The sequence below is a fragment of the Patagioenas fasciata genome, chromosome 8 (assembly GCF_037038585.1).
Source record: "Patagioenas fasciata isolate bPatFas1 chromosome 8, bPatFas1.hap1, whole genome shotgun sequence".
In the NCBI taxonomy this organism is placed as follows: domain Eukaryota; kingdom Metazoa; phylum Chordata; class Aves; order Columbiformes; family Columbidae; genus Patagioenas; species Patagioenas fasciata.
The window spans coordinates 13616709-13631014 of NC_092527.1; the positions used below are offsets into that span (position 1 = coordinate 13616709).

Here is a 14306-nt window from a genome sequence, read left to right on the forward strand (position 1 = left end):
TCTCTGAATTCCCATGACACAATCTCCAACTCCCTCTTCCTTCGCAGATTTCCAAGGCCAGAAAATTAATCCCAGCCCCCTGCAGGTCTCATAGGCCTGTAGGAAACAAGCCCACAACCGAAACTCTGAAACAACTCTCCATTGTCACCACCAACTGATCACCAAGGTTAAGAATTATGTCATCAATATCATCTTCCTCCCTCAAAATTCAGCTCCTACTGCTACATAATAATGACATCTCACACCAACTCAGCTATATGTTCCATAGCTAGAATTCTGGAAAAAAACCCAAACCAAATCCTTCCTGAACTGACAAAATAGTCACAAAAACTACAAAATAAAATGCCAGCTCAACGAGACACATCATCTCTTAATCTAACCTAAAATAGAATACCACTGCAGATTACTAGCAGGAATTGAAACACTACTTGCAGAGATAAAGCTCTAAAAAGCTCACTTCATAAACAATAAATCAGAAGCTTCTCCTGTTGGGTGTAAGTATTAAGTGAAAAACGCCAAAAAGCTAATGAGAACCTTTAAAACATTAAAAGGCTATTACAAGATGTTTAAAAGTTCGGATCATACTAACATCTGTTATACTGAAATACAGTGAAAGCAAAAACACATTACTAATTTTTGCCATTTATGACCACTCATCTAGTCAATCTGTCAGCAATTCTTTAAATATACTCTTTCAAAAAGCAACTTGCAACTTACCCTTTATTTTTCAAGCTAGCTTGATGCTAGCATCAAACCATGGCCAAATTTATTTTTATACAAAAACAGTTCACTCTGTTGCAGTTGAAGATACATTCAGAAAAAACAAGTATGTTTGAGAAAGGAAGGAAAAAATTAATCCACATTTATGGTAATCAACAGATCTGCCACCACACTTTGGGCTGAGAGAAATCAGTTTCTGTAGGACGGATTTTTTTTTTAATGGGATAACCTGCACTATATTTTCAATTTAATACACAATACTCTTATTCTCATTTAAGAACCCTTGTTCTTTGTGAAAGTATATATAAAATTTGGGCAAAGAAACAGAGTCAAATGATCTAAACGTGGTCTTTATACACATGGCTATTTAAAGTGTTACTTGTTTTTAATTGCTACCTTTAACTAGTTATCCTTAGCAGGAGTGAATGGTGAATCAGACAGGTGAAGAACATGAAAACTTGATCCTACTAACAGCCTTTAAGAAAGGAAATTTCAAATTCAAAGAAGAAAATACTCACAGTGCAGTCATATATATGCAGAAGGTACACAAAACATTATGACTCCTTGGCTGGGAGAGATGAGATTAAGGATGATACTTACAAGTTTCATTTTATTAAGCATTCCCCTACTGTCATGGCTTTCAGATAAAAGCATGATACCCACCGTGATGTTTTCAAGATCAAGATGTTTGTTGTGAACCGTTTCACACAGTCTCCGAATTTTTTCCTTAATTTTATTCATGTCTTTTTCATTCAGCAGCTTGGCAGAAGAAGCATCTTGTTCCAATTCCAAAAGCCGTATCATCAGATCTAGACTAGCTCTGTCTAAATCCATGTTCAAACGATCTCTGCTCAGAATGTACATTAGAGCTGCTGTACAAAGGGACAAGTTCTTGGGTTGAGAGAAGAAAGAAAAAGGTTTTTAGTAATCATGTTAGGCAGACCGTTCACAAAGTTCAATAAACAAGCTGAAGATTTATGAAAGAAAAAGCCTGACAAATCCCAATCTACACCAGCATTTGCATGAGCATTTACTGTTGTACGTAGACTCTTTCTAGCACATTACTAATGCATTCTCCTAACCAATACAACTGCAACATAGAGCACTTAATACATTGACAAAATCTTAGTAGAAAAGCAGGGTTTTCTATTTTAAAGGGACTCGATGCTACAGATAGAATAAGAAACAGAAATGCCAGTAACACGGTATTACAGAAGAGACAGATGGCAGAGGAACAAAGTGAAAAAGCACAAGGTACATGGCAAGGTAGGTGAACATTCTGGTTCGATGAGATAAGCTGCTGACAGCAACAGAAAATACAGAGATCATGGGGACAGTGTTCGCATGTGGAGGGGAAAAAAAAAAAGCACACTTGGTGACATACATTCCAATTCTGCCAAGCAGGTCCGTCAGTCAATAGCTTACCCAAACCTTTCCAGCATAAGCACATTTAATTTCCAGAGGAGTTCTGCTCTTTTGGAAGTTGGCAGAGTACAAACCAGTTTCTCCCCTGCTCCATCCCCATCAGTCCTTAACAAGAACATGTTATTATCTTGACCATCCCTGTCTTACACAGAACTGGTGTACAGGGTCCTCTTACTGCCCGAAGAATCTTTCTTCAAGGGGGAATTAAACTTTATCTTTGTGAGGACCCAGAAAAGCAAAGGCAGAAGGTGACTGTCAGGAAAGGACAAATAACAGTGAAGAGATCAGATGCTGGGAAGTACAGCACTTGCACCAAGAAACCATCTGTCCAGGTGAGCTCCCAGTTATGCTACGGAGGAGAAATGTTCACAAGAACTGAGTTGTGCAGGACACAATACTTTCAGAAACCTTTAGAGGTATCTGAAGGAAAAAAGAGCTGGTGGGGGGATGTGGAGAGGTATGTGTGTCTTACTGACTTCAAGCCTCAAGAGTCAACATGCTGCATGCATCTATTCCATTTTTTTCTTTATAAATTAAAAATTGAGAAAAGTTTAGTTCTGAGATGTGCATGTTGTAAAGCCCAACAGGAAAGAGCAGCATTTCTGTGTCATAACAGATGAACATCTTGTTTAGATTTCAGCCAACCACCAATGCAATCATTAGCTGCTTCCGTTTATTTTAGAAGCAAGTAATAATCATACCTGGTCATACTAAGTAGTATCAGCATTTCCAAAACAGGATTAGGCAGCTGACAGTCTATTAAACACTATGTTAAAACTCCTTCCTGTCTGAGACAAGGAAACCCGCAGGTGAATAAAGACTTTAACAACTGAAGGCACATTTGGAACACCGAAGGAAGCAAGAGCTTCCAAATCTACATCTCCTTTCATGAACACAACCAAACCACAGGGTTGGTTAAAAGTAATGATAATTTAAAAATCTTAGCTGTGAATATCGCTGCTCCAGGTCCACCAGATAAAAGGCAGGAAACAATCTACGTGGCTTGTCTACACAGACAGGGTACATAGTTTTCACTTAATTTCTATTAACTTTCTCCAATAAACCTTGCAATTTTATCATTTTAATTACAGAAATTATTTACTCTGGATTCACTTGCTACTGTTTTAAACTCAGAAATGTCAGGTTCCTAGAAGAACACTCTGTTCCTTCAGAACAGGAGTTATTACAAGAGGACACAGGAGCACGTGCATCCCAGAGAAACCAAGTTTACTTTGCTAATGGTTGTTCAGCCAGTGTGGGACCCAATAAAGCAACATCTATGAAGAACTACTTTCTAGTGATCAGCATTATCTAGGTGAGCTCCCTGGTAAAAACCAAAACAAACCAAAACAAACCTAAAACAAACAAACAACTTAAGCCCCTAAAGGAGTTTCTATCAACTAGAAACTGTGCACCTTTTAATAGCTGTAAACTGCTGAATTTATAATCTGGGCTGGCAATTTTTAGGCATTTCAAAAAGTCAGAGACTGTTCTTAGATGACTACTCAGAAACGCTTCACTAATACTCCAAAGTCTGATAAGGGCAATCACACTCATTTTGGACACCTCAGTACCAAGCCCTGGCCTGTCCCAGGCTCCCTTCTTAGAATCCAATTGACTATTATGCAGAGAGTGAAGGTTCTCGTGCCACATAAGCTCTGTCAACACTTCTCTTCAGAGCTTCCACCCAGGTTTTGAGATACTTAAGTGTGATCAGAAGGGACCCAAACAGGAGATTAAAACATGACATGGAAAGTTTCAGGCTGCAAAGCAAAGAGGAGTAGGAAGGTGTAACAAGAGCAGGGTTCCTGCAGCAGCGTATATACAGACGGCAATTGGGCCAATAAGCCTCCAAATGCTGATGTGCAGCAGGAAAATAGTGATGTTGCAAACGTAAGGACCTCAAACATGAATGGTGCTTGTAACATGGGACAAACCTGCTTCAGCTACATGCTGGTGATCTGGGTTTTCTAAAACTAATTTTTCTCGGTCCCTATAAGCAAGTGGGTTTGATCTTGAATGCAACAACTCTACATTTTGCTCTGATCTTCTGTAAGTGTTACACACAGTCACCCATGTTGTCTGAAAGCTCTCCCATGCCCTACCATACACAGAATTCCAAGTTGAGAAGGGAAAATTCTTAGTACAACTCATTTTTGATCAATATCCTAAAAAAAACCTAAACCAAACAACCAAAGAGCCCAATCAAACCCTCACAATCCCACCCATACGGACTGCGGCAGCGAAGCAGTTTTCTCGAGTGGGCTTCCCCTCGCTCCCCCTTTCTGTTCCTCAAGATGCTTAAAACAGGTTCTGCTCTCAACCAAATGTCGAGAGGATAATAAAGTAAAATAAATATAATTTGCTCTAGACAGAAATTTTGTGGAATATCTAACTATGGAGTTGCACTCCATACTTTTACAGAATTGAGGAAAACATCCTAGTTGAACATATACTTGAGAAACGGCAGACCATTTACACCCACTCTCATCCTTGTCTTCCCCTGCTTGTTCTATTTATACTCCAGCTTGTGGGAACAGATGGTTATTTTCTAGGGTTCTGCACTACATTTAATGCACTTTTTTTTTTAATTATTCACATGCTGAAGACATTACAAGACCACATTTCTGTGCTTAACTAATGACAGCTACAATGAAACTACAATTTTTATTTTAAAAATTAATAATACTCCAAAACTTTTAGAGCATAACTGAAGAGACAAAGTCAGTCAAAAACTGAAACTGTAGCTTAAAAGCCTACCTACAAGAAAAATTCAGTGGGAAAAGTAATTTTCATGTAAATATTTTGGGGCATAGCTCATTAAGGTAACTAATTGTTTTGTTTTCCTTGGTGGTTAAAAAAATACCTCTGCAACTGCTATTTTCTGTTCTTATGGATATGTAAATGTCCCCTGTTTTCTCCGTCTGTTCCACTGTATCAGTGCTGTGAATGCGGCATACACTCGTATTTGTTTCCATTAGCGATGCCATTGTGACAGCTTTCCTATCTCCAGAATACTTTAAAGAAAATATTAACATGGATTTGAGCCATGCGAGCAAAGCCTAGTGTGATGTATTATTCTTGAGTTACTTTGAACTGAGACTTAGTGGAGAAATTTCGATGCATTTTGAACAAGTTGAAATTTTAGTGAAATAATTAGTGAATGCAAGGGTAGTATATAAAGGCAGCAAGCTTCTGCAGAGGTGGTCACTGTTGAAGCATATACTGTCAGTAGTTAGAGCATGTACTTAAGCATTTTTAAATAGTAGTCTGATAAAGCAGTCATTTTCTAATACTATATTAACCTGTACTAAGAATGCACTGTAACTATATTAAAACATTAACTACCACTTTTTTCCTGACAAAAGGGAGTATTTCATCAAGTATACTGAAAACAGTGAATATAATCAATGCTTTTTGTTACTGCAGACTAATAATAGCATGTAACTTCCTTTTGAACTATATGTGCTAGTTCTTTTGAAAATGAAGGAATAATGGTAACTGTTAAAAGACAGCCAAAAATACACCGAGCCTGCTCGTACGATATCCAGGGAACTGGAACTGTCCTCTGCAGATCTCCTGCAACTCAGAGGTGGCAACTGTCCTAACGAGCGTGACTGCACTTTGTTTCTTTCTAGTAGCACTTAGCACTATTTTAACAACTCACAATGAATGCACTGAACCTGGTTCCTACGTTTTACAGTTAGCCACTGTTAATTTTTTAAGGAGATCGAAAATATGCTATTATTCTAAATGAGTTACTTAAAGCTCTACAGCTTTTCCCCCCGCCCACAATAAGATGTCAAATACAATCTCTTAAATGTCTGTTTCTGTGGGTGCAAAGTTTCCTTCTGCATTTTATGTCATTCTTCTAGATCTGTTAAATAAAGGTAATAAACCTGAGTGGATATACATATCCACTACCCACTTCAAGTAACATTTCCTCTGTTCAGCTTTTGTAACAATACCCCAAGGGACAAATACCCCACAGAGGCAGTTTCCAACCGCTGGTAAAATACTATCACCAGCAAGAAGCGTTTTCTATCACAGCTGAATGAACTTGTGAAGTCGATAAGAAGGAAAACTCAAACTGCTAGTTTTTAACTCTTGGGTCATGTTACCGTAAGTAGTTAGAATTTACTTTTCCTTGTTTTATCACAGAACACCGCACACACTCAAGGCATCCTACAACTGAAATTGCAGCACCGCTCAAAGAGATAAGCACAGGACATGAAAAATGCCCCACAACAGCTACAGAATTCACATACAAGCAAGTCTGGAGATGAACACTTAAAGCCACTTTAAATATAAGGACAAAGGTTTCCTTTCAAATGTGTTTTATCTGAAGGAAATTATAAATGCAACAGCAAAACTGTTAAAAACCAGCTTAAGAGAAGATATAAAATAGCAATCCAAAGCACAGTCAGTCTTTTTAAAAAGCTTAAGTTTTTTTTTCAAAAAATTTCAAAACCCAGAAGCACATAACAGTGGAAGTGGAATTTGTCATTGGAACACAGGCGCTCTTACTTTTCACTTCACAACAGATTTCTCAAACGGAGCCACTGATCCCACATGTACTGGATGCCTGACCTTGAATTACGTGTGAATAAAATCCACACCAAGTAGACAAGTCCAATCAAACTTTTCTGAAATACCCGGTGTCTCCATACCTGGTGGTGTTGGGAATCATCCAGCGTTTTGAAAACCATGGCTACCATCCCATGGGCTCTCAGGTGCATTCGGAAGCTGGGCATGGCGCACTTAGTCGCCAAGCTGATTACACTACAGAAAATTAATTCTGGATTAGAACAACTCAAGTGAACACAGTTACAAACAAGGCAGTTCAACAAGTCTACGAAATGTGACTGACCATGTACCGCAGACCCTGACACACTCTATCGGGATGTTTCTTCTAAAATTTGTGTAAGGCAAGTTTGCAGCTGGTGAACAGAGCAGTAATTTATTCAACAGTTGCTTACCAGCACCAAACTATTTCTGCTTTAAGATTGGCTAAAAACAGGATCTGAAAGGATACCCTGAACTTGTTTCTTTCAAACAAAAGTTGAAATAATTCCAAATAGTTAAATTGAAAGTAAAATGTTCACGGATTAGGCATGAAGCTCTGATTTAGAGGCACGGGAGAGCTTATTATGGATCAAGGCATTATTAGAAAATATAAATGTGAGCTTCTATTGTTAACTAAGTTATCTATCTAATTGACTGATTACTCCTGCTTATGCCTGACAATACTTTTACCAAAAAACCCCAAATATTTTTCAATATTTATTGCCACACTTCTGGTTGATGGATACACTAGAGATTTCGGGAGAAAAATCTGAGAAATATATTAGTCTCATCAGCAATCAGCATACCAGTTCTGGTTTAAAAATGGAAGTCTTCCCCTAGTTCTACAAGCAAGCTGCCTGCCATTTCAAGCACAGTACAACACAGAGACTATTAAAAATACATTGCTTTTAAATGTGGAGTAATAAGGGAGTCTGCAGTCAAGACTTCCATGACTACTGAGGAATCGTATCATAAAGGATCCATCAGGTATGGCCTTTAAAGAACAAGTGGTCTTTCTCTCTCCAGTCACAACAGCGCCAGTCAGAGCTTACCTACCAGTTTCTGATTCTTTTACGGCTATTCCTATCCTTACACACTGATTTCCTTTGGAAAAATACTTTTCTTTTAATTTGTTAACTGAAAGAAAAAATGTTTATGGTGTTTATACAACTTACATTCCATGATATAAATTTGGAAAGTAAAAAAAGTCTTTAAGATCTTAGGAAGTTTGCCTATACGAGCAAATTAAGCGCACTCAACTTGGGTAACACTCCTAAATTGTCATTATGGTATTAATTTATTCTTATAATGTACACACAAACTGGATAATAAATTCCTTGTGTTTATACTTCAGCAACAACATCCATTCTAGTTTTTGAGCAACAGGAAGAATAAAGTTTTAAAATAGCTTTCTTGAAAGCATATAAAGCTTTTTCTCATCCACAGTCAAATCTCAAGTAAAGTGTCTTCATCACCTGTCTCTGGGGATTCAAGTTTTTCCTTCTCTACCATTTTAGTTTTGCTAAACAGAGAGGAAAATTTACAAGTATAAAAAAAAATTATGTGGTTACAGAACATTATTCCAATTACCTTTATGTCCAGGGAATGGACACTAATATTAAGCCAAACTGTTTCAAAGCAAGACTAACACTTCTTTTTTATACTAACTTTGCAATAATGTGTAACTTTAATACTAGGAGTGCATTGAGTAGCTCAAGACAAGTTAGGGAAGCTTCCGATTAATACTGAGGCCACAATATTTCTAGTGGATGCTAGCTGTGTTGTTTCTCAACAGAAGAGAAAGAACAGGCTGTTGGAGCTAAACAGTATCTCAATATTACATTAGTTCTAGATTATAACCAAACTGTCCAGTACTAAAGATTTTATTTTAGAATAAAATTTTGCATTAAAAAAACAGATCAGACATTGCACATAAGATTGCGCTCAACAAAGAAAAGTAACAGAAAGGTTTTTATTTTATTTATTTATAGCAAGGTAAACAAGTGTGTTGAAGATGTCTCTGACTGCACAATTTTCTATTTCATCTTCCTAGTCATACTACTTTTAATTTTTCACAATATAGCATCTTGATTATTTTCAAATTTTATTCTTTATAGCAAAAGTGACAGGTAACGACTCAACATTTTAAAGCGCAGTCACTTCACTGATGAATATTTAATTCAGTATCTCTTTGAAATAGAAGTTCAGTGTTTTATATGAAGATATCTTACCTAAGGCAACGTGTGTTTAGGGGCTGATTGCTCTTCAATCCACTTAGCAAGTACTCAATATCATCTGTGAACTCTTGATTTTCACCAAATTCCACTACATCATTGAAGTGCTTTACATGCTGAACAACAGTGTATAACTGGAAGAGACAAATATTTTGACCTAGGTAAGTTGCTCTTGGGCTTGATTATAACCTTAAACAAGTACAGTTTAAAATCTCTTCAGTTTTGAGTGCAAGGAGACATTAAGAAGTTAATGAAGGCCATTCAATTTTTTAGATATAAAAACAGATTAAAAACAGGCAAGCCAAATTTCATTTTGACACTGTTCCTTCAATACTTAGGATTACCAATAACTCTATTTTAAAAATTTGTTAAGAATACTTACTTCTTTGTCTTCTTTCCTACATTTCAATGCAGTTACTATCTCTTGATAGGGCTGAGTAGGTATTGTCACAGTTTTTATCACCTTGGGAGGTGGTGCAGGAGCCTTAAAAACTCCATCATCTTTATGAATTGCCTCCTTTGAAGATAGCCTTACCTATTAATAAGAAAGTGCTAAAATGGGCAGATGTTTTGAGCATGTAAACATACACTAAATACATCAGGAAACAGTACAGGTGTGCAATTGTCAAACTCACATTTTGGGACTCCTTAGTCCTTGCCTTACACTACAAAGATGTACCTAAGCTGTGTGATAATGTACCTAATCTTTAAAAAAAATAAATTAAGATGTCAGAAATAATATGCATTTTTAAATACAAAAAACAGTTCTCAGTAGTCAGGAAAGCTCCAGCGGAATTTTGAAACTAAAATAAGAAAAAAAAAAAAAGTCATTTACACTAGTTCCTTAAGCTTCAGGGTAAATAAACCAACCGAGTTCAGTGTTCAAAAACTAGTACTTGTTGACACAAGTATCTCACCCCCTTACACTGGAGCTCCCAGGACTGGCCAAGGCGGTTGCTCTGCTGAATCAGTGTGAAGTGCACGGGGCAGGGCGCAATCGCAGTGCTGAGCAATCGCTGCCCCAGCGCAGCCTGGACTGAAAAACTCTGTGCTTGCTGTTCTCATCTTTAATACTGGAGGCTACCGTGCTACGGTACTCAGGGTGTAGCTACAAGAAAGCCACCCTCGCCAACCTCATACTCCAAACTGTATTTTGCCTCTAGGTAGAAGACTACCAATATAGGCTTTATATCACCAAAAAGGAGAGGGGCACGGTGCACGCCTCCATCAGGTGGAGTAGGCTCTTGTAAATTCATGGTACTCTCCGTACAGTGGCCGTATTCATATTTGCGTTGTTAGTATTTTAGGAATGACATGTTATAGCACAAAATTCAGCACAATCTATTTTGAACCTACAACAGGTAGTGGAGAACTTAATATTAAGTCTAGAAAAACTACTGACAAGTTTCCAGCCATCTCAGACAAGTATTACAGGTTTTTCCTCTACCTACTCCTCTGTGCTAGTTTGAGGCTACTATAATCTTAGGTGTCAGCTTCTCTTCAGATTACTTCTTTGGCACAAAATCAAATGTGAAGACAAATGACAGAAAACAAGGCACACAGGAAAAAGACCTCCAACTGTCAAATTCTGAAAGTACAAGTGCCAACACCAGTGGTCATTTACTCACCCTCAGTCTCTAAGTAAAAATGTACTTTGCTTCCGTGCATTAAAAAAAGAGAATTTTTTGAAGTGTGACTGAAAAAAACTAAATTAACATGCAGGCATAAAGGATGCATTAACTGCTACTCAATCCAGGGGATATTCTGAGAGAAAAACTTCTTATGTATTGTACATGAACAGCCAAAATGAAAATATAAGCCAAAACAACCTGTTATATTATCGGATTATTCTTTACATGCTGCCTCTATCACTGTGCAGCACCTCAGTATTTGTTCACGTAGGCTCCAGTAGCAACATGCTAATAAACCATCCTGAAAAGCTGCTTTAGAGCACGTACTGGAGAACTCTGATCTTATCAGCCTGTGAACGCAGGAGATCTGCTGAAGTTTCTCATCCAAGTCTTGGTTAATGGTTTCCCCTTCAAAGCACATTCCAAGGGAGCTTGGAGAGGCCATAAGAAACTTGGCATAAGCAGCTTGCCTGCTCTGGGCTTCTCACCACAGATCCAAGACAAATTTACCCAGATTTGCAGATATGAAAGTTCTACAGAAATTAAAGAGGCAGAATCATCTGCACAGGGATTACTGGTGAACGTTTGGATCAAGGCTTATTTATCTTGTAACTCTTAAATCTTAATTATGCACATGTAAATCAAGGTTAAGAAGAAGTGACTGAAGCAACTTCAGATGTACATCATAACATGAGGAGCAGATACAGACAAATTGCCCTAACTGGTTTGTTCAGCCAAACCTCTGCCATATTCCTCAATTAATGTTGGTGGTTCCAGTTACAAAGTGGAGGTCTGACAGCACACAACATGGCTTGTCTGAATATGAATGATCCAGACATTTTCCCAGCCTGAAGAGGATTTATTCAAAGTCTGCCTGAGAAGACTCAGGCAAATCTGCCTTTAAGTTCGCTATCAAGAGTACTTCACAAAAATCAGTATCAACACGAAGATTCAGTGAGCAACAAAAGCTTCAGTTCAAATGCACATAATTTAAATTGAGAAATGCGTTTAGGAGAAATTCAGGACTGAATTTTTGGCTGTCTCCTCAAACACTAGAGGTAATGGTTATTTTGAAATGAGTCGTGCATTTTCCTGGCAGTGTAGTTAACACCGAAGGAACCGAAGGAAGGCTCTTCAGAATACTGTGAGGATGCAGCCAAAACCAACCATAAAATCAAAAAGGAGCCAGTATCAGAACACCACACACACAGGTGGAATTAAAAACAACAACAAAACAAAACAAACCCCACCAAACCTAAAACTGGTAACAATGACAACAATAAAAGCTGAAGACTTATTGCTGCAAAAATATCTACTTTCTGATTTTCTGTTCTCATGCAACTACTGTAAGCAAGGCACCAAATGAAGTGAAGTTTACTGACAAAGTACAATGCTCTCTTAGCATCATCAGTAACAACTTCTACACACATATAAGTCCATGACCCTGGATTCTCAGGGTCTCAAAAGAGTTAAAACCCAATTACCTTAAGCTTCAGAAAAATTATGGGTTTTTTAACAAACAAGTTACTTTAAGAACTGTTTTCACCCCAGTCTACTTTTTTGCAGGCAAGCTTGTAGCTGATATGTTTGTATTAGCATTTCTGGCCGTATACAGAAAATTCTGTTTCTTTCATAGTGTGTAAAGAATCAAGTCAGCAATTCACAATAGTTTACTCCATTAGAAAGGAAAAATAAATATGTCTTTTAAAGTTTTTCCTCTTTGACCTGCAACTTGCTGTTTTCTACGGGTATGAGCTAATTGATCTCAGGGGTTCTCACAGCAGACAACATGGAGTCCATTATTAGAAAGCTTAACTTCTGCAGATGGGGGAACACAACTTGACTGAAGTATTTTTCTGTTTCTGTATATTGAAGTTATATGGAAGATCCAATTCTAGAGTATTTCCAGTGAGAATTTCTTTCCTATCAAAAGGATGGCTCACATCATGAAGTGGACTTCATTCTAAATCACTGTGACATTACCAGATATCAAGAACTTGCATTTCAAAAAGTATCAGTGAATATTCAAAGGAGACTTACTAGACTTGGAAAAAAAAAAAAAAAAAAACCCACCAAAAAACAACACCACCAAAAATACCCAACAAAGCAGCACAACAGTCTACTTACTGGGACACTGGGAGTTTTCAAAACCGGTGGTGCTGGCAGAGCCTCTGATTCTGGCTGGTTCCAGTGTCTAGCATTATATACAGCTTTTGTGGGAGACTAAAGACAAAATTAAAAGTTATTTTTTTGAGCAAATCTACCAGAAGTGACTATATACTTCAAAAATACTGCAGCAATAATGTAGCCAAATAAGTAAAACAAGCTTCGTTTTCCCCCCTTCCATATTCCTAACAATACAACTTCTCGATATTGTACACATCAGAAAGCCTGAAAGACTTTGAAACATCTGATAATTTTAAAGACATACAGACCCATTCTAATGGCAAAAGATATGATGTGAATGTATTTCAAGAATTTTTCAGTTTTTCTACTTCTTAAATTTATTCGAAGACAAAAGGTCTGCAACCTTCCTGTAGACAAAATACGACAGCTATGGGGAAACAATGTTAGCAAACACCACGTCAGTAGAAAATATGACTAGCTTAGAATCATAATGCAGAACTGATACAGACTTTGATGCTTGGAGGAATAGAAAACACTCAAATGAAATGCTTTAATCCATATTAATAAATTAAGAAACCTTTTTTCTTCTTCTTGTGTGAAAATATGTCAAGGCAAATCAAAATGCATCAAAATTCACTGTCCTTGAATTTTTGGGAGATACAATAGAATTGTTTGAAGAAGCAAAGACAGAATTATATTTCTACCATCTGATTTTACCAATCTAACAGCACAGTAATATTCCAGACTAATACACCATTACAATTTTCACAATTTCCCAACATGCCATACACTGTGTAAACTGTATAACTACGTACCTCCTCACATGCGCTTACATAATATTTTAAACATGAGAAAAATATTTTTAAAATAGAATTTGGGCGTGTAAACAATTTTCTGTCAAAATATAATGCATCAAGTATTTAAACCAGCTACTGGCTCATGTACAGCCTACAGAGGGGCTATGTGTAACAAACCCTGCAGTGCCAGCTACGGACTGAATGCCTTTCTATGAAGTATAACAGAGTTTTGGCACATCAAAAGCCAAAAAGTAGATTTTTTAAGTCAAGAGTTTCTATATTACTGTTAAAACTCTATTATTTTGCATCCCATCATTCTTTAGAAGAGAAAGCCCTGACTAACAAAATTTCAAAGAATATTAGCAGACTCAAGATCTCAGCTACGAGCTTCCGGAGCCCAGAATAACCTGCCAGACACTAAATCATTTTAGTTTCCAGACAAGAGAAAATCCTCTTTCCCTCCCACAGGGAGTTCTGATGTGCCCATAAGAAACTTAGCTGGATTTTTTTTTTTTAAAGCAGTGCTCATGTACCATTCAGCAACACGTATACAATGGCGATCGCCACAACAGTTTTATCTGCTTCCAAGGAAGCTCTTAACAATGCATTTTCAGGTGACAGATATACAAAGCCCTTCAGCAGCCACATGTAGCCATCATGGCCACACGTAGCAATACCAAAATAAGGCTTTTGATAACTTCAATTTTTAACTTTCCCAGGTAACAGCAGCACTAATTTGCCCAATTTCCTGACAATCTCACCAAGCTCAAAAGTTAAACTCAGAAACCAGTTTCAAGTTCATGCTG

General features: G+C 37.4%; 1 protein-coding gene across 5 annotated transcripts in view; it reads right to left on the reverse strand.

Moving 5' to 3' along the window:
* Nucleotides 1–14306, reverse strand: part of WAPL (WAPL cohesin release factor) — a 133909-nt gene that overhangs the window by 15561 nt on the left and 104042 nt on the right. For 4 of the 5 annotated variants that reach the window (XM_065843909.2, XM_065843908.2, XM_071811722.1 and 1 more), the window contains 5 exons: nt 12704–12799; nt 9328–9480; nt 8943–9079; nt 6816–6927; nt 1384–1611 (listed from right to left, as the gene is read on the reverse strand). In XM_065843909.2, the coding sequence (XP_065699981.1) occupies nt 1384–1611; nt 6816–6927; nt 8943–9079; nt 9328–9480; nt 12704–12799 (726 nt within the window). The remainder of the gene's footprint in view (nt 1–1383; nt 1612–6815; nt 6928–8942; nt 9080–9327; nt 9481–12703; nt 12800–14306) is intronic. The other variant, XM_071811723.1, reaches the window with a different exon arrangement.